Here is a 21,706-nt window from a genome sequence, read left to right on the forward strand (position 1 = left end):
TCAGATACGGCAAGGGTCCGGAGGTAGTTCCGCCAGTTTATTTGAATGGTTCACCGGTTCGGGTCGTAGCATCTTTCAAGTACTTAGGCCATTTTCTAACGGAGAACCTTCGCGACGACATGGACATGGAGCGAGAGCGCCGCGCGCTCGCGGTCCGCTGTAACATGCTGTCGCGAAGATTCTCCAAGTGCACCACTGACGTAAAAATTACTTTGTTTAGGGCATTCTGTCAGTGCTTTTATACATGCTCACTTTGGTGTAACTACACCAAACGCTCATATAACGCGCTTCGGGTTCAGTATAACGATGCGTTCAGAATACTCATGAAACAACCTCGTTACTGCAGTGCTAAGACCATGTTTGCTAATGCGGGAGTACCTGATTTTTATGCAATCATGAGGTCCCGCATAGCTTCGGTCTGGGCAAACGTATGGCAAAACTCGCAGCAAAATGATATTCTGGCGCTGTTTACTGTAAACCCGAGCAATAACATCCTAAAACACTGGACGGCCGTGCACCTGAACCAAAATGGTAAATAATAATTATGTACTTATTTAAGGTATAATTTAACAAAGGATCTATTTATAGCTTCCGCATCATTGTATTGTATTGTATTTTTAAGTTTTATGTTACCTTATTTTATTTTACTGTATGAGTTTAAAACTTGAAATAAACAATATTATTATTATTATTATTATTATTATTATTACTTTTCCTGTGAAATTTTCCTCAAATTCCAACTTTTTGGAAACCTTCAGCAACATGCAAATATGCACTTATTTATACTTACTTAAATAATACCTTTTTATAGGTACCTGGACTACATCAACCTGATGTGTTACGACTACCACGGCTCTTGGAATACCGAGACTGGAGTAAACGCGCCTCTATACCCTCAGTTAACTGACAACTCCTCCTCAGTTTTAAATGTCGTGAGTAAATTTAATCACTTTAAACTAAGCATTTCTTCTTCTAACATATAGTTAGAGGCACATTATGGATAAATGTCGATAATACTTTTTTTTTTTGTTAAATGCAAATATTCTTTATAGTAGCAGAACCTTTCTTTAAACCCAAGACAAACAGTCGGAGAATCTTCGCAAATGATGTTGATGTCTTCATTATTATTCTTATTATTTTTGTGATATTCTTCAATTTTTTATTTGGTAAGGTTTTAAGTAGCAAAACCTCATAATCATAATTATAAATTTCCACTCTTTCTTATACCTGAGTCAAACACATTTTAGAAAAAGTCACTTCTATGGACAATACAATAAAAGTTAACGACCCTGGTAAATATTTACTGCCTTTTGCCCTTTGTCTCGTCTTGGCGGGGGCACGGCCGTGCCCCCAGATATATATCCCTTTTTTCTTATTTGAGTCTCAAGTACTGAAAAAAAATATCCCGCCTATAAGCGTGCAGCGTAAAAATTTGCCATAGATTTTCTTAATTTGCTTAATAATTAATGTGTATGACCCACCTATATTGTTTATAATAGAACACCTCCGTTAACGTCTGGATCAACAACGGCGCGAGTCCCTCCAAGCTGGTGTTGGGTATGGGATCGTATGGAAAGACCTTTACCCTGACCAGTCTAAACGACACTTCAACCGGGGCGCCGATTTCTGGATTAGGGGCAGCCGGCCCTTACCTCGCAGAAGCTGGAGCTTATAGTTACTATGAGGTAGGTAGGATGACTATCCATTAAGGTCCATGATGCCTTCGAATCAGTTCAATCAATTTAATTCAGACATAAATATCCTTACGATTGTTAGTAAATACAAATTTACAAGACTTTTATTACCCTAATCAACCATGAAAAGAATAAAAATTTCCCTAAAATATTACCATAGAGTAACTTATACTAGAGCGGTACTAACTGTCATAGTAAATTTTGTAACCCCAGTAAATTCACTGCCATCTGTCGACACACTTTAAAACTAAAAATAAATATTTATACAAATACGATAAAATGTATTTAAATATGGATAAATTATTTTTTTTATTTGCATTAATTATTTTTATGATTTTGACCCATGTTCTTTCACTGATATGCGTTAAAATTGTTACATAACAAACGAAACCGTCAACGCCATCTATACGGCAGTAGGTCAAAGCTAGTAGCGCCCTCTGAACGAGAATCAAATTTTCTTGATTTTCGAGGCGCGTTTTTTCCTTAGACTGTATCCATCTATTACGGAGTTATATCTTTCTTTGATATTACCCTTGTGCCAGTTAGTTTGTCACTTTCCGCTAGATGGCGTAGTGCCGTCAACACTGACTGTACTTATACTCTATGTCAGTATATATAATTATTTACTCTATGATATGACATTTACTATTTTTGAATAGCGGAAACTATCTACATAGACTATAGAATACTGAGCGTTACTTCCTTCAGAAAAAAGTCGTTGCGTAGGTAATCGTCTAAAGTACTTTTTTTACTTCAAATGTTTTACAATTATTTCAGATTTGCGAAGATCAAAAGAAAAACTCCGCTGAATGGAGCATCACCCAGGTAGAGGACAGCTACGTGTATGCCAACAAGGACCTCTTCTGGGTCGGCTACGACAACCCTAGCACCATTAAAGCTAAGGTGAGTAGAAAGCGGCTGGATGATAGAGATTCAGAAGTCTTGTTGAATCATGAATGGGTATGACTTGCACCGATATCTCGAATCTTGTATAAAGATGTATCGAATTTATATTTCGTCAACTAAAATTCAATGTATTCTTAATGTTTTCTCCTCTTTGACTAATATACTTAGTCTAGTATTCTCAAGGCTTATATCATCGTACTGCACTGGATTCATAAAGGATATATGTATTATTTATTTCTTGCGGGATACGGACAATGTCACTATGTCCCTAATAGAAGTGACAGCAATCCGGCAACAGCAACTCAATTGACAGTGAAATCACCCGATACCGCAACTGCAGTCGCAAATGTCGCAATATAATTGCAAATTTGACTTTAATTTTTTCGTCAAGCTGACTGGAAATGTAGATTTGTTTCAGATTTCTTGAAATCTTTGTGAAATAATCAAATTATTTTATTATATATTTTGATTTGTATTTTTTAAGTAGTCACACTACTATATTATTGTATAAATTATAAACTGTAATAACCTTTTATATATGACACCATATGTTCAAGAAAAAGGCAAGGGGTTCATGGCGTTAGCCGCGATAGCTAAAGACGCCGGTTCGAATCCGGTCTTCACCGCTGGAGGGCTTCGTCACTTTTTCTTGAAATCTATTTATTTCAATAAATAAAGGTTCCTTTGTTTTTACAGGCAAAATTTGCCAAAACCATGGACCTGGGAGGCATCATGTACTGGGCCGTAGACTTGGATGACTTCAAGGGCCTCTGCGGAAAGAAGTTCCCTCTCATCAAAGCGGGCATTGCTGGGTATAAATCTGGTTAATTTTAACAATAGTTTTACTGCAAAAAATAAAAGGTTTTCAATTATGTGGATTTATTGTATTTGTGTTTTATCGCACCTTGTTTTGGCGCTTCCTCGAATGCATCCTTATTAGTTGACGTTCTATATTTACAATTTACTACATTCTATTACGATCTTTGCACATAGGTCGATTAAATCACATTTTCTCACAAATGTACCGGACACGGAGTATTGTTTTTCTTTGAGGTCCAATGTTGATAATATATTGCACTATTTAAACACCTAACACAATATCGCGTGAAGTTACATAATTTGTGATTTATGTGGGTACTGGGTACGATACGAAATCACGGTTGATAAGAGAAACACTGGTAGTAGTAACTTTAAGATAGTAGTTAACAGGCTAATAAGATTTGTAAACTTACTGCTTTGAAGTGATTATATTTTGTATTAATATTACTGATTTCTAATTACATATGTATAACGGAGTTTATGGAAAAGATGTTGTAATAATTTTATTCTGCGTAATTTGAAAAATGGACGAAGTACATGAGAAACTACGTCTGTGACGTCACTTATCGAATGACATGTGGCATGATCAACCAGTAGCCAGGTAGAAATGGGTATAAAAGGGACCGACCGATCCATTATTGGTCATTCTTCGTCGCCAAAGGAATATTGAAAGTTAAGTAAATACTATGTTGATAATAATTATAATTGTTGTAATAAGTAGTAATAATAATTAACTTAATCATCTCTTAGTGAATTATATTACTATTAGTGATTGTATTTATTAGTTGTTGATGATGAGGTGAATAAATTGGATTATTTACCTTAGTAAAACAGTTTTATTTTCAATTACATCTGTTTATTATTTTATTTATCATACTTATAACCCAAATAACAACCAGTGATTGTTGTAGCAGTTTTACATAATTTTGAATCAAAGATAATAAATAACTTGATGACAAGTTTGAGATTAATATTTAAATTATTAATTTACAAAAAATTTACATTTACACCAACATGTCAGAGCACCTAAATAAACATTGTGGCTATAAAAGAACCCAATAAAATGAAATATGTATTAAATTTCCTATTTCGGTTGCAGAGGCATCTAAGTGAGCCTTTTAGTGACAATCATGTTGTAAAAGTCAAAGAGCATAACGTCTCGTAATAATTTCAACAAGAAGACTTTGAATATAAAACATTCGCGCACGTATTGTACTGCAGCTGCGTCGCTGAGTGCACCTGACCTGACTATGTTACGGCACAGGTAAAAGAATTTAAAACAGTATGTAAGCAATGATTCGATTTACAAATTGTGGTTTAATTGACCTGTAGGGCTAAATTTGTGCATTTAGATTTTATTGGTTTTCAAAATTTGTCTCATGACAACTTGAGCAAAGTTGCTTCCTTAAAGGGACTTTATAAAACTTGCGTACGTACTTGTATACGTAGCTACTTACGTAGTGTAGGTGAAATACAATCTTTAAGTTCTTATATGAGCACAATCAGCCAAGATGTTTGAAAACGAAATGAATACCTAACAAATTTGACATTCATAAGTATCTCGTGACGGGTATAAATTGAAAAATAATGATTTTTAGGGTTCCGTACCCAAAGGGTAAAAACGGGACCCTATTACTAAGACTCCGCTGTCGGTCTGTCTGTCTGTCACCAGGCTGTATCTCATCAGCCGTGATAGCTAGACAGTTGAAATTTTCACAGATGATGTATTTCTGTTGCCGCTATAACAACAAATACTAAAAAGTACGGAACCCTCGGTGCGCGAGTCCAACTCGCACTTGGCCAGTTTTTGTCGCGCTTTATTCTGTCTACTTAAGGTGACGAAGTAAGTAAGTAAATATTCCTTATAGTGCACCATGCAGCATTTTTGTGCGAAGGTGTATTTAATGAGTTTATAACGTTATGTTTTACTTAAAACATTATAATCTCGTAGAATCACAATCACCTTTCATTCTAAAAAACCTAGTTTAAAAAATCTTACTCCTAGTCAAAATTTTACTGACTAATTTTTCATCTCACGTATCTGTTAGAACATACCTGTTTAATTTAATTAATCTAACGTATTAGAATTGCTGTACTGTTCGTAACATAATACTGTTCGACTCGTTGAAATATGCTTGAAATGATATTCTTCGGTTACTTTTGTCATTCGTGTCATATTTTGTCCCGTGGCACGGATGCGGCGAAGCGGAATTCCGGTTTTGTTTTGTGACTCTGTTTGCAAATTCTATACAATACAATGCTCTTGGGAAGATGCTGACTTATTTTACAATTTTAATGTTTCCTTATTGAGGCGAGATTTATTGTATTTTCGATTGATTCAATTCAATTCAATTCAATTATTTATTCATAAAATTTTACATTTTATACGTCCGTCTGTTTACGATTACACATTACATTACATATTAAATATACATTAAACAACTATTACTATTACAACCTAAATACTTATTTACAAAAAGAATTCGTCAATGGTGTACAATGCATCTTTGACTAATTTTGTTTTCATTTGTCGTACAAATGAAGCATAACTCGGGGCCTGCTTTATTGCCGGAGGGATCTTATTATAAATCTTTGGACCAATGAAGATGATGATGATGATTTTTTCTTCTTTTAGTGTCACTCGTTGCTATCGCAACGAGTTACGGTTAGTTTTCAAGGCGAAAAACCGACCAGAAATCCTGATTATACTGTAATTAAATTGACCAAGGGCTAAACGTACATTTTTGTGCTAGTTATAATATAAGCCACTTCCATAATGGGCCATCTACTAAGTATATTACACCTGTTCGTTATGGCGGTCTCGGTGTCCGTCGAGTCCAGGACATCGGCTTGGTGGCTTTTTTGGCCTCGGTACACGTTTCAGCTGATTTAGTTGGGCGCATACTTGCAATAGAGAGCACCAATATCTGCATACCTTTCGCATCCGATGCCTTAGCAAAATGGGCAACATTATGTCCATCCAACGAACGTCCGGATAGCCCGGCCGCTCATAGGGGCTGGGATGACATCCTCTGCAGGCTACGTCACGCAAATTTACAGGCTGGTGCCTCGGGAACTGATCTGGCGCTTCTTAAGGCTGCCTCCAAGCCTGAGTCGGGTGCGTGGCTGCACGCCTTGCCATCCCCTCATCTAGGCACACTGCTGGACAACGATTCCCTAAGGATCGCAGTGGCCTTAAGATTGGGGTGCAAGGTGTGCAACGCGCACCGCTGCATTTGCGGAGTAATGGTGGAGGAGAACGGCCACCATGGGCTAAGCTGCCAAAGATGCGCCGGTCGTTTCCCCAGGCACCATGCTCTAAATGAAATCGTTCGCCGAGCGATGATCTCGGTAGGTGTTCCGTGCCTCCTGGAACCACCAGGGCTGTCTCGAACAGACGGCAAACGTCCCGACGGGCTGACGCTGGTTCCCTGGCAGAGAGGGCGGTGTCTTATATGGGATGCAACCTGTGTGAGTACATTTGCTGCATCCCATGTAGGACACACTGCTAAGTCGGCAGGCTCAGCGGCAGAGACTGCCGCCAAAAGCAAGCGCCTCAAATACTCTGCTTTGGAAGCCACCTATGACTTCGTGCCCGTCGCCGTCGAGACAGCCGGGCCCTGGGGGCGGGAGGCGCGTGAGCTCTTCCGAGAGCTTGGCAAGCGCCTCAGAGAGAAAGGTGACCCCCGTTCTGAGTCATGGCTCGTCCAACAGGTCTCCATCGCCATACAGCGGGGTAACGCTGCTAGTGTTATGGGGACCTTTGGACCCGGCATGGCTCAGAACGGATTTTAGTTTCTAATTATTATTATTTTTTTGTATTTCTTGTATTACAAATAGTACAGCTATAATGTAGTAATGTTATTTATATTTGTAAAATATTTGGTAAGAGAAAGTGAATATCGAACTTGTCACTATATTTATTTATTAAAATGCTCAAGCGTGCTAAGTATATTAGTATAACGTGAAATAGAAATAGAAATGTTTATTTGCCAGAATACGTTACAATTAGGTCTTAATAGTTTTAGAGTCAGTATTCAAGTTGACATAAAGCCAACATGCAAAACGTTTGTAAATTACATTAACAAGTAAGGTACATCAGGGGCCCTATTCGAGATGCACAACTGTCAGTTTCGGCTTCAACATCAGTTCAACAGTGGAATGAATCATTTGTTCATCAACTGTGGAAAGTATCATTTGGTACAACCAAAACTCGTTCATTGAAAAAATTATGCAACAAAAATCAACTTTGTTTTCTTACTACTATACGGTTTAAAATGGCTCTGAACTCGGCGTGGTTCGGTTTGGTTTCGTTGTCACCTAACTGTGTATTGCTAATGTCAAATTTACCTATTCGACAACACACGATTTCTTCCATTCAACTGAAGTTCAACACGAAACGTCACTTAACGCATGTCAAATACCGCTCCAGGTACATGCATATCATTTAAATAATCCTAATACAACAACGTCAATTCATTACAAATAAAATTAAAAATAGAAATACTTATAAATATGAATCAACATTTCTCCTGACAAACTGTGCCAGAAATTATTATGGAGTATTGGTATTACGTAGGTAGATTAACGCTCGTCGTTCCTTCAATCAAACAGTTCTCTCCGTCTGTTTCAACTCAATAGCTGCCGAACACTCAATTTCCTGATACATCTCGTTCGTTTACAATTAAAAATCGGCCCCATGGACAAGAATAGCGAATCGTATCAATATACGATTCGCTATTCTTGTCCATGGGGCCGATTTTTGAATTTCGACCGCTCGATTTCGTGTATTTCATTCAATATTATCTCCACTACTAATAAATTTAAAAACGACTCAATTGGCGTCGACGACGGTCAATACCACTAGATTCTATCGCACGTATTTCAAAATTTTGCATTTCGCCGTTTTCCACCAAAATCGAGCGATCGAAATTAAAAAAAATTCAAAATATTAATGAATACTATGAATAGCAAAAACAATTACGTAGATAGTTAAGAACTGTAACTTTAAGTTAATGATTAGATTATGTGACGAAAAATTATTATCTAGTTTTTTTTAAGTTAGGCATGCATGCATGTATTTTAAGTAGGTACCTATGTTGGCTTTAGTTATGTTATAAACTTGTAGGTGTATAATGTGGTCAAAAGACATCACAACATGGTACCCAAGAGACGGAAAAAGGGATGATGGAAGACAAAAAATGAGATTTGAAGACGAGTTCAGGCAGGTGGCTGGAGCCTTCTGGAGAAGACAGGCTCTGGACAGGGACTCGTGGAGGAATATGGGAGAGGCCTATGCCAAGGGCAACCAGACAAGACGTCTGCGGAGAAAGGCTAGCAGTAAGTAGGTGTATAATGTAAACACAAATTACACATCTTAACTAACTACGTACCACGTATATCGCATATATCATTTTAAAATTTGGATTTGGGAAGCTAGATTAGGTATTAGGTAACCCTCTATGCTATTTTAAAGTCAATCATTACGCAGTCCATTTATTTTTAGTAGTTGTTAATTTTCTTCTTATAATTTTGTAATTTCACACAACTTTCAGTTTTGTAATATAGAACTTAGGCTCTTAGGCAGGCTTAGGATCTTAGGCAGATTTAAAATTACCAAGATTTTTACTATAAGTTATTTGCTTGATATTTTTTTACAGATTCTAGTACTTAATTTTTTTGGCTTACAAAATTTGTAGGTATAGGCTATACCGGTATAGCTACGTAACTTCGGTAACAATGAAACTAGTGTATAGTACCATCAAACTGATTTCAACATCAGAATTGACCATTAGGAAATTTCCATGAAAATGTGACGCTTATGACGACAAACCACTCGGTACAGAGTTAAACGGAATCTGGTTAAGTAGGTCAGAGTAGAGTCGGACCAAGCTGCATGGCATAGCAATGACAAACTGCGGCATGTCATCATTAATTTCACATTTCTATGAAAACATGCCGTTTATAATGACACTGCCTCACTTTGCTATTTCCAAGTTGGTGCAGTTAGCTTACACGGACTCTTTGCATTTACTTTACAAAAAGCGAGGACGGAACCGAAAGTGAAAATTTGGATTGCTAAAAAGTTTAATCTAAGTATGAAGTTATAGTTTTGAATGATTCACGGTTAGTTTCACTAGACTTATATTGACCGGGATATAGACCGTGATTACCTTTTGTATTATTTGTGAGCTCCCGATATTTCGACGCAGTTACATGCATCATCCCCCGTCAGTCATGATGCATGTAACTGCGTCGAAATATCGGGAGCTCACAAATAATACAAAAGGTAATCACGGTCTATATCCCGGTCAATATAAGTCTAAGTATGAAGTTAACAAAACCATTCACACTGCCACCATAAGTTTAGTAAGTTTAGTTATTAGTTAAGTATTTTTGGAGTTTAATGGATTTTACTCCTTGAGATGATTTTTTATGCAGTGTGTAAATCAAATACGGGCGATAAATTAAACAAGATATAAAAGTTATCCGTGTAATCATTAAAAAATCTTATCTCTTAAATCTTGAAAAACTTCTTAATGTTTAATGTCATGTCATATTATGTCTTGTAATGTTTGCAGTACATTGCTGCTCGGTAAATTTAAAAGCTCATAATTAAGTGTAACTTAAAAATACTTTTTAATGCCGGGGCCACACTAACGGGAAACGCCGGGAAACGCGTTAATTATCGCGCTAATTCGACGTTTTTCATACGGCCACACTAGGATTATCGCAATAATCAACAGCGTTTCCCGCCATTTCCCGTTAGTGTGTCCCCGGCATTAAAAAGCCTTTTTAAGTTACACTTAATTATGAGCTTTTAAATTTACCGAGCAGTAATGTACTGCAAACATTACAAGGCATAACATGACATGACATTACGAGGTACGAGCTTTTTATAGTAACTGCCAACAGTGCCAAAAAGCGTTGACAGTTACTTTAAAAAGCTCGTATCCCATGACTTGTGTTTACATTGCGGGCCGATTTTGTATGGTTAATATTTTCATTGTATTTCTAAGCAAAATTTATCTCAATATACTTACTTCTTAGTTCCTATTTATGCTAACCATCGTTTGAATATTCGCCCTTATTGAATTTACATACTGTATGAATATTTATGGGGAGTCCAATCAAACGTTATGTTTCGTGCGCAACTTATCTTGCGCATCCCCTAGCAGCGGCTGCATGAAAACCTCAGAATAATGACTAAAGCAAAGAAGCCGGGCAAAAATAAAAGCTTGGTAAAAGATATCGTATTCACAACACGTTATTACTTTTTGTCTATGAGTGAGTGAGACAACAATCCGCAAGTTCTTTCGTTTTTTTTTTCAGTATTGTCATAAGATGAACTGAGGGAAATGTCAAATGGTCCTATGTGGTTCTATAATATAATCCAGCCAAATAAAATATAAGATCGTTATTTCACAGGTAGGTGACAACTGTAACAACTTGACATAGTCGTATTATTTTAGTTGAAATATTTCGGGATGTGTCAGCGGTCATCTTGGTTTATTTTAATTATATTCTTGCTATTCCTTAAAAAGATTGTTGGAAAACGTGTTGAGTTTTTATTTGTAATGGTTTGAAGTTCCCTTTGTGATAATGTCTTGTGTGATCGAGGGCTGTAAATCGCATACAGGAAGAAAAGAAAATACGCACGAACCGATAACCTTTAATCGGTGAGTTTTGTTCAATTTTGAAGAAATTAATTTATAGGACCTGACCCTAAACATAGAAATCGATATATTGTTTATGTAATTATTACTTGCATTCAAGTCTATATAGATTTTTGCATAAATTTTCGAACTTTTCTGCTAAGTATGAAAGGTTATATTTTTGGCATAGTGATGTATCGACCTCAGATCAATAACCTATCGACATTTACAGCTTTCTTATAGTTTGGCCCAGGACTGTCTCATTTTAATTGATGAGTACAGTCAAGGGCATAAATATATATACATTCCCAAAGTCTCAAAAATATGTGTATGCTCAGACAATAAAATCGTGTTCACATATTTTTAAGCCATTTGTCTGGATCGATATTTTTGCCTTCGACTGTACCTATAGTTTTCTTTGTTCTTACTTACTGACAGATTGTGTTTGCCAGACTATAGTTTAATACTAAAAACCGGTCAAGTGCGGGTCGGACACGCGCACCAAGGGGACCGTACTTTTTAGTATTTGTTGTTATAGCGGCAACAGAAATACATCATCTGTGAAAATTTCAACTGTCTAGCTATCACGGTTCATGAGATACAGCCTGGTGTCAGACAGACGGACAGCGAAGTATTAGTAATAGGGTCCCGTTTTTACCCTTTGGGTACGGAACCCTAATAAAATAGACATTAATGATCATTGATGAATGTTCCTTTTATTAATATTGTTGGTGACAAAACTCAACTTTTTATTTCAGATTTCCAAAGGACGAGGAATAGGGGATATTACTGCAATGTTCTGCCACCAGAGTGCAGCACTAGCTTTTTTAGTGCACTGTAGAGTAACTTATTTATACTGTACCTTTAACAGGTTTTTGACAAGTTTTCAGGGGACCTACCGGAAAACTCGAATCCGAAATTTCGTTATCTAGCTGCCTCTTTATCGCTCGAATACGCAAGAGTGACAGAGATGTTACATAACGAAAGTTCGATTTTCTTGTTTCGCGATAGACCCTCAGATTGTGATAGTGGCGCCACCTACGCCGAGTTTCGCGTAATATTTCCTATTATTAAATAAAAAAAATATATTACACGAACGTTTTTTTTTTTCATTTCCTATTTGGTACAGTCAGCTGCAGAGAAAAGGTACCCCACGTCCATACTAATTTACAGAACTTTGTATGCAGGGGGGTGCCTTTTCTCTGCAGCTGACTGTACATGACTAGAAACTATACTTAGTCTTTTAGCATTAGAAAAAACGGTAAACCATTTCCACGTGTCTTTTTATTGACAAGTTTTTTTATAAATATAGCAATATTTTACTTATGAAAGCAAAAGTATGTAAATGATCGTATATTATATTTGTTGTGACTTATTTTCAAAGTGTTTTTCGATAAAAGGACACGTTAAGATCGTTCGCCTTCTTTCTAATGATAAAAAAACGAGAGGTATAGTTAGACGGTTCTGAGTGGTAGACTGCAAATGAGATAAAAGCTATATTAGGTACATTAATTAATCCAAATATCAGGCGGCTCTTTGATTCCAAGGATTGCATAATTTTTATACTTTTTAATGATTTTTAGAATATGAAAATTATAAAAAGTATAAAAGTTATGCAATCCTTGTATTCCACGCATTTCATTTTATTTCAACGAGCCGCCTGCTACAGATTTCTTGAAATTGCCGCGTTTTTTCTGGTTCAACTTTCATTATATGATTATTCTTTTACACGGCACATAAACTGAATAAATAAATGAGAAATAACAAGCATATATGCATCTCTTTTCGGCACATTATCTAATTCGTAAGGAAGTAAAGTACGGGTATACATATTTGCGAAGCATTTTTGCCCGACTTCTATGCTTTAGTCATTATTCTGAGATGAAAACTATTTATCCAATGTCAACAAGTAACAACTGGTAATATTCGAAATTTAGATCGGAGGATTTGCGTCGGAGCTGACACACACACACACACACTTTTTTTTGAAGTACGTTTTTGCACTACAAAGTATTTTTTGAAATATATTATTGTTAAAAATGTTGGAATCCAAATTTTAATAACGTAAATCTGGGAAATACTTAGGTATATTGAATAGCAATTGAATAAAATTTCATCACAGCCCAAAAATAGGCAATCCCTACCTATGTATAGTATGCATACGTGCATAATGTTGAGACCAGACAAGATGCAAATACACCTAAGTATTCACATTTGCATTTATAATTGATAAAGAAGATGCTCAAAGTACTGCAAAACTCTCGGATTTAGTTATCTTCAAAATTGAAACGAAAATGGACGATGATATTGCAATGCTAATACAACTTTAACTGTAACTATTTAGAGTGGAAATTGATTTGCACCCAACTCGATACAATATTGAATTTCAGTAGAAGATGGAACCAACATCCATTAGGGCGCCTTCTGATATTTTAAAAATCGGAATCGCGAGAATATTTTCGTTTACAGGAATTTCCTTCGATCTTTGTTGTATAGGATTCTAAAGCTACGAAGAATTTAGACTGCTATTGTATCTATCTACTTAAATAAAATTTAGATTGCTACATTGTATAAAATGTACAAAAAAAACTGGTACAGTCGCTATCAGATATATCGGATCAGCTAAAGTGCTCGCAAATATCTTAACACTATTTTCAAGGCGTTAGAGTGCGTGTTCAGATATTTTTGAGCACCTCTGCCGCTCCGATATATCTTATGGCGACTGTTCCTTTTCAAGCAGTAGGTAACGTACATATACGGACGTGGTCGGCTCGAACCCTGGCATGTAAAATTAAGTTTTTTAGGTACCAAATATCATTTTAATTTTAACTCGACAGCTAATTTAATAATGAGTTTAGGATACCCGGCATAGCAGTACGTCTAGACCGCGAGCCAGGCGTAAATTTCGTCAGTCACCGCCTCCCTTTATAGACTTCATTTGCTGCCATTCCTCAACCCACCTACGGAGCGGCAGCTGACGTTCACGAGGGTTCATCATACATAGCCGTTAACCACTATACGAGTTTTAGCCCGGGAGGCGATTGGTCATGGAAATCTGTTCCTTGCCCGCGGTCTAGTCGGGGATATTCGCCGATGCCCGTACGGATGACATTTTCGCTATTATGCGTAAAAGAGCGGCATCCCTATTGCAAAGATTGCAGGGTAGCGCCAACGGTCGCCTAAACGCATTTGTCGTCAGAGTGGACTGCCCACTGATGAGGCGTTGGAATCAATCACATGAACCCAACCCATCATCAAAATAAATAGTGAGAATCAGTTTTAGGTATTTATTGTTTTTCATATTGTACACTAGCATAGACATAGGTAGCTAAATAATAATTATTGTACTAACACTATATGGGATTTGTGTCCGAAATAAATAATTTCAATTCAATTCAATCATTGTAATTTAAACCTACTCCGTGTCAGGTGGATTTGTGAGAACATGTGATTTGATCGATCTGTGGATAGATCGTGATAGAATATAGTAAATTGTAAAAATAGAACGTCAACTTCATAAGGATGCATTCGGGAAAGCGCCAAAACAAGCTACGATAAAACACCAAAATACAATGAATACCTACACATAACTGAAAACATTTTATTTGCAGCAAAACTATTGTTAAAGTTAATCAGAGTTAAACGCAGCAACGCCCGCTGAGATGAGAGGGAACTTGTCTCCGCAGAGGCCGTTGAAGTCATCCAAGTCAAGCGCCCAGTACATGATGCCTCCCAGGCCCATGTCTTTGGCATATTGTGCCTGCGAAAATAAAAGAAACCTTATTTTCTCAAATAAATAGATTTCATGAAATCTGAAACGAAGCAAAGTACCCATTTCCAGTCAGCTTGATAGAAAATTAAAGTAAAAGTTGCAATTATATTGCGACATTTGCGACTGCTGCTGTGGTATCGGGTGATTTCACTGTCAACTTTCGTGATAAATTGAGTTGCTGTTGCCGATTTGCTGTCACGATCACGAGTATAGAAATACTTCTGAATCTCTATCATCCATCCGCTTTCTACTCACCTTAGCCGTAATAGTGCTAGGGTTGTCGTAGCCGACCCACAAGAGGTCCTTGTTGGCATACACGTAGCTGTCATCTACCTGGGTGATGCTCCATTCAGAGGTGTTGTTCTGTTGGTCTTCGCAAATCTGAAATAATTGCATAATTTTTTTAATCAGTTTCGTCAATTCGTCAGCCAAGCACCTCGCACATCAGCGGTATCAGCATGGTTACATTTTTATCGCCTGTCACTATGCCTGTCACTTTCGCACTTACATACTTGTTAGAACGTGATAGGCATGGTGACAGGTGATAAAAATGCGTCCGCGCTACAACGGAACGCTATCTCGTCAGGTGACAACAAAACCACTAATTACTAAAAAATAATTAAATAAAACTCAACCTTATTTATATATATTAGTGAGTTTTGGTTGTCACCTGACGATCTGTCTATAAGAGTAATAGAGAGACAGATAGCGTGTCGTTGTAGCAGCGAAAACAATCGTCATCTTGGCTAGGTCCCTTGGGTGCCTAGCCAACGTCCCTAGTAGCGTAGCGTAAACGATTGCCGATTGTTGGCTAGGCACCCTGGATATAAATAGAAATCGACAAAGAAAATAGAGCAAGTAGAAGTTTTGTATAGTTTGTCAAAGGACTGTCTCATTTCAAACATAGACAGAGAGAATCATACTATCTTTGTACTAGCACCTGAAAGAAAAGGATGAGTATAGTTTTTTTTTTGTTCTTATTTACTGACTATTTGGTTTGACCAACTACTGGACAGTCCTTTGACAAACTATATGTTACTTGAATGATCATGCATAATAGAGGGCTACCGCATTTAATTTCGCCGCTAGGGGCGCTAGTGTAGATGGAGGTCTTTCAAAATGGCAAATGCATAAAAGTTTTGGGGGTTTCAAGCTTTTTTATCGGGAATTTTCACTCCTTATTCATAATTGTGGTAAATCTTTGTCCATGTTTGATTAATCATGGTAAACAATAGTGCCAACTAAAATATAAGCAAAATTAAACAGGTTGAAAAAATGGCACATTTAGACGTTAAATTACCTTTGTATATATTAGATCGTATTGATTTTATAAAAATAAGCATAGAAGAATTTTGAGATCTGTTTTTCTGGACCTACATCTACAGCGGCGCCAACTAGTGAACACAAAAACGGTAGCCCTCATTGCAGCATGTCGTTTTTAAATAAGAACATAACTTGGATCTTATAGCGGTGGATAGGTTATTCAGACTAAACAGAAAAAAACTACCTACAGATGTGCGAAAAGTTTCAAAATAGTTGGAAAAGTTATCGGAAACTTCAAGAAAATTTCATAGGAAATTAAGGAAATTTTCATTTTGGAAACGGAAAATTTCAATCCCCCATGCTCCCAAATAGTTAAATGAGAAGTTTCAGAATGTTTTCAATGTGGAAATTTCGCAAATTTGGAAACTTTTCGTCAGTACATACGGTATACGGTGACTGCTGTAATTATTGGCCACTGGCCACTCCATAGTAATTGGCCAAATGGCCACTCTTAACAATAATACTTCTGTGGCCTAGTTTCTTTCTGATTTGTTAAGAGTGGCCAATTACTAATATGGAGGGGCCAATAACTAGGAGTCACCATACCTACCTCATAGTAACTATAAACTCCAGCCTCTGCGACGTAAGGGCCGGCTGCCCCGGCTGCAGTGAACGGCGCCCCAGTTGAAGTGTCGTTCAGACTGGTCAGGGTAAATGTCTTTCCATACGATCCCATACCCAACACCAGCTTAGAGGGACTCGCGCCGTTGTTGATCCAGACGTGAACGGAGGTGTTCTATTATAAACAATATAGGTGGGTCACACACATTTTGAATCCATTCGAGTTTTTCCTGTAGACATCGCAAATTAAGAAAATCTAAAGCAAATTTTTACGCTGTACCCTTACAGGCGGGATAGTTTTTTTCAGTTCTTGAGACTCAAATAAGAAAAAACCGGTCAAGTGAAAGTTCGTTTAACTCTCGTGTACCACGGGTTCCGTACAAACTTTCAAATATCTCATGGTCATTTGTGTTGGGTTCAAAAGAAAGGTTCTGCTACTATAAAGAATAGTTGCATTTAGCAACATAATTGAAATTTAAGTCAAGATTTATCCATAATTTACAAGAAGAAGAAGAAATGCTTAGTTTAAAGTGATTAATTACTCACGACATTTAAAACTGAGGAGGAGTCGTCAGTTAACTGAGGGTATAGAGGTGCGTTTACTCCGGTCTCAGTATCCCAAGTGCCGTGGTAATCGTAACACATCAGGTTGATGTAGTCCAGGTATCTAGAAGAAAGGTATTCAGTATTAGCTTTGAGTTACACATAAGGCCACCATACAAAATGTATTTTTAGGGTTCCGTACCCAAAAGGTAATAACGGGACCCTATTACTAAGACTCCACTGTCTGTCCGTCTGTCTGTCTGTGTATCTTATAAGCCATGATAGCCGTGATAGCTAGACAGTTGAAATTTTCACAGATGATGTATTTCTATTGCCGCTATAACAACAAAACTAAAAAGTACGGAACCCTCGCAGTCCGACTCGCACTTGTCCGGTTTTTTTTTTCTTTTTTTTTCGATTTCTCGTTGTGGGATGATGAGTCAGGGTGTATTAATGTGAAACTTAACATAAAATAACGCCGCTGATTTTTTTTAAATTATATTATTAATATTGTAGGGGTTCTAAGTATTGATTTAGAGGTGCGTCCATACTTTCCGGTCCTATAAACACAAATAAAAAATAATCATTTAAAAAATTAGTAATACACTGAATCGTCGCTTCACAATAAAAAATCGAAACTAAATAGGAAAAAAAAAATATTTTGTATGTAGGGTACAATTTTCAAAGTGCGGTAGCGACCCCTAAAATCTATTTTAAAATTCTGGGAAAAAAATAGTACATTAGTTTTTTAGATGCTACATTAAGCGGGTGCCCAGTAGAAAAATATAACTTCAACGAAATAAGGACCACCCCAATATGCAATCTCTTAAATGCTTACGGCGCTCTCTCGGGCTGTTTGTGTGGATATTTTCAATAAATTTTTAGAAAATAAAAACGTCATTTAACCTAGAAATATAAATTTCTCGAAAAATAATTTAACATCTAAGTAAATTCACAATTTAGCCGTGAAACCTGTCTAACTAGGACTACCTTCATATTTCGCTATTTAGAAAACCAATTTTTTTTTTTATGTTTTAAAAAGAAGTTGATCGCCTATTCCATTGTTTTTAGGATATTTATAGTGACCGTTGTAGCTCATGAAATACGGCGTTTCGTGAACCAAATATTTCGTTTGGCAGGATTGGTTCTTAGAATCAGTAAAATCTCCACTTATTAAATACATCATACAAATACAAATATTAATTCTGCCAAAGGAAACCTTTAGTTCAGGTATTTGGCCTTTTTATGTACTTAGTGTAGAAACAACTACTGACAGACTACTGTAATCTGAATCCCGTAACTGTTTAAAAAGTAAGTATAGATTTTCTTTCATCACTTACTCGTTAAGTTCGGTGACGTTGTAGGACAAATCGATGTGTGCCTGAGTGACGGGGACGGCGGCGGTCAACAGATAAGATTTCGCTGCGAAGGCTTCCTTCAACTCCTTGACCAAAGTCACGAATTTTTCCTGAAAGATGCATACATTAAACAACTTTAATGTGTTATGCCAGGTCATTCCTGGTACCTAGATGATGAGGAAATTTATTAAGATCAGTCAAAAAGCCGATTACTTGCAAGGAAGAAAGGCTAAAAATGTAAAAGAAACAACATTAAATTAATGAAAAAAGGAAGGTAGGTACTTATAATATACTAAAAGAAATGGCGGAGGCAGAACCGACTTGCCATTGTTTCACCAGTAAAAACTGCTACCCACATAACGGGAAAAATAAGAGAATTATGAGTATGTTAGGTACCTTGTCAGTGTCTGCTCCACCTCTCTGTGCAGGGTACTCCCAGTCCAAGTCCATACCATCGAAGCCGTTGTCGTTAACATAGTTATACAAGTTACTGACAAACAATGCCCTTAAAGTATCGTCGTTGACAACCTGAAGACACAACAAAAAAAAGAAGAAAATTTTTCTCATCCGTCTAATAGTATAAAACTTCAACCTACACATATACAATCGTTTGGATATCCCAAACTTAAGCTATGTCAGCTAGGTAACTAGGTAAAAGATTAAATAAATAATCTAAAAGAGACGGAACCAGATAAAGAAGTCTTTGTACTTCAGCAGCTGACCGACAACAAAGTTTCGAATATAGGATTATTCAAATACAAGTTTTCCTACCGCTGTGAAGTTTGTTGAGCCTTCTTCCCAACCACCAATAGCAACCATGATTTTCAAATCGGCATTCTTCTCTTTTAACGCCATGAGGTCAGCAACAGCATCTGCAACACGTAAAATTAACCATTGTTATCGAGCTCATCTTTGTTATCGAGAAATTGACTTAAATTGATTTAGGTACCTGTACCTAAATTATTTGTATGTTGTATGTATGTAAATACATTAAGAACATAATTTGAACGAATCATAACCCTAGTTTGTGGTTCACCATGCACCATTTCGACAAAAAGTAACCTAAGTTTAATCTTAGGGCTAGACAAGACACCAATATTTATGATCAAAGAGAATGCAGGGATAATACTATAGATCACTTACTGCTTTTTCCCTCGTAAGTAGTTTGTTCAGGGGCAATAATGCCTCCCGTGGTTCCGTTGAGCAAGAGGAAGGAATAGACGATATGCGTGCAGAGATCTGTGGGCACATCGCTCACGCCGAAGCGGCCGCTTCCGGTCCTCTCGTTGGACCATTCACCGTAGTAGCAGATCACTACGCCGCTCGCTGCAAATGTTTACTTAATTTAGATATTAATCTAGAATTCAGTTTCTTTTTTTTTTCTTCATTTAGATTGCCGAATTGGATCCCAGTATCCTAGTATGATATAATTATGATAGTGAGGAGGTTCTCAATTCACCTGACTGTTTTTATAAGTTTGTGACATCAGAACTCCGTTATTTATGTTAATTTATGAACTGATTTACAGGCACTCATAGCGTTTTTAGGGTTCCGTAGCCAAATGGCAAAACACGGAACCCTTATAGATTCGTCATGTCTGTCTGTCTGTATGTCCGTCCGTATGTCACAGCCACTTTTCTCTGAAACTTAAGAGCTCTTGGTAAGTAGATGTATTCTGTGAACCGCATTAAGATTTGCACACAAAAATAGAAAAAAAAAAAAACAATAAATTGTGGGGGTTCCCCATACTTGGAACTGAAACTCAAAAATTTTTTTTTTTTTTCATTAAACCCATACGTGTGGGGTATTTATGGATGTCTTCAAAAATGATATTAAGGTTTCTAATATCATTTTTTTTTTAAACTGAATAGTTTGCGCGAGAGACACTTAGTGTTCAAATGCCCCCATTCTAAAATAAGAAAATGATAAAACTGAAAAAAATATATGATGTACATTACCATGCAAGCTTCCACCGAAAATTGGTTTGAACGAGATCTAGTCAGTAGTTTTTTTTTAATACGTCATATAAGTCGTAAACCGCAATTTACCTTTCACTCACGTTTCACATAAAAAATACATTGTTAAAATTATGTAATGTACGGAACCCTCGGTGCGCGAGTCCGACTCGCACTTGGCCGGTTTTTTTTTTGTAAGTTCTGTTTGATAAAGTGGAACTACTGATGAAGACCAGAATACAACTCCCCAACGGCGATTTGTTATCTAAGTATATTAAGGCTGCGAAGCAATTCATGCTCATAAAAGTGCATGAGGTAAAGTTAATTAAGACCACAAAATGATAAACCGAACTCCGTATTATAACGATGTATGCTATTTTAGGGCTAGTTGTGATAGTTATGAGATGCACTATGGTCACGATTTCAATGACATTTTAAACTGTTTTGAAGTTTATTTTTTCCGTTAAAAGATTATACAAATACCGTACTCTTTATTGCACCCCTATATAGAAGAAAATAATACAGAAAGAAAACAGCAACACTAGTAGAAGAAAACAACAACAACAGGCCTTATTGTTGTTGTTGAAAGAGACTTTCAGACAACTTATAGGAAGCGAAAATTAGGTATTGCAAATGAAATGAAAGAAACCTATCACAAAATACACACAAAACAATCAATATACCATACAAATAAAAATATTAGAGATTATTCATACAAAGTGAATTGAAGATAATGTACCTACTTAGAACCTACTTACTCCTATACTTACCAGCAGTCAGGCTACCGGCAAGGCACAACAACGCGCAAACTACTAAAACCTTCATTGTTAAAGGTTAATAGAGCAAAAGCTACCAATATGGATATCCAAATGCCTTTTATTAATACCTCTATCTTATCTATTCAAACTTTGAGATAGCACTTGGGGTTCAGTTGAAAAAAACTTTTATATTATAGTGTTGTAATCCATGATGAAGATTGTCGTAAAGACTTAGAATTTTTAGGAACGAACAATAATAACAGGAGCAGCTGGAGTCGATACTGCGGTGTTTCAAGTTTAATCTAAATAGAAATTTGTACTCCCAGGTGACTTACCCCGTTAGTCCGTAGTCCTCGTCTATA

General features: G+C 36.7%; 1 protein-coding gene across 1 annotated transcript; it reads right to left on the minus strand.

Moving 5' to 3' along the window:
* Nucleotides 1-14,702: 14,702 nt before the first annotated feature.
* LOC134747468 (acidic mammalian chitinase-like) lies at nt 14,703-19,965 on the minus strand. Its single transcript, XM_063682091.1, has 8 exons — nt 19,775-19,965; nt 19,403-19,503; nt 19,028-19,159; nt 18,614-18,741; nt 17,277-17,397; nt 16,720-16,905; nt 15,102-15,227; nt 14,703-14,834 (listed from the first exon to the last, which is right to left on the minus strand). The coding sequence occupies exons 2-8, from the start codon at nt 19,484-19,486 to the stop codon at nt 14,703-14,705; spliced, it is 909 nt and encodes a 302-aa protein (XP_063538161.1). The 5' UTR covers nt 19,487-19,503; nt 19,775-19,965.
* Between the last annotated feature and the right edge of the window lie 1,741 nt (nt 19,966-21,706).

Source organism: Cydia strobilella, chromosome 14 (assembly GCF_947568885.1).
Source record: "Cydia strobilella chromosome 14, ilCydStro3.1, whole genome shotgun sequence".
NCBI lineage: Eukaryota > Metazoa > Arthropoda > Insecta > Lepidoptera > Tortricidae > Cydia > Cydia strobilella.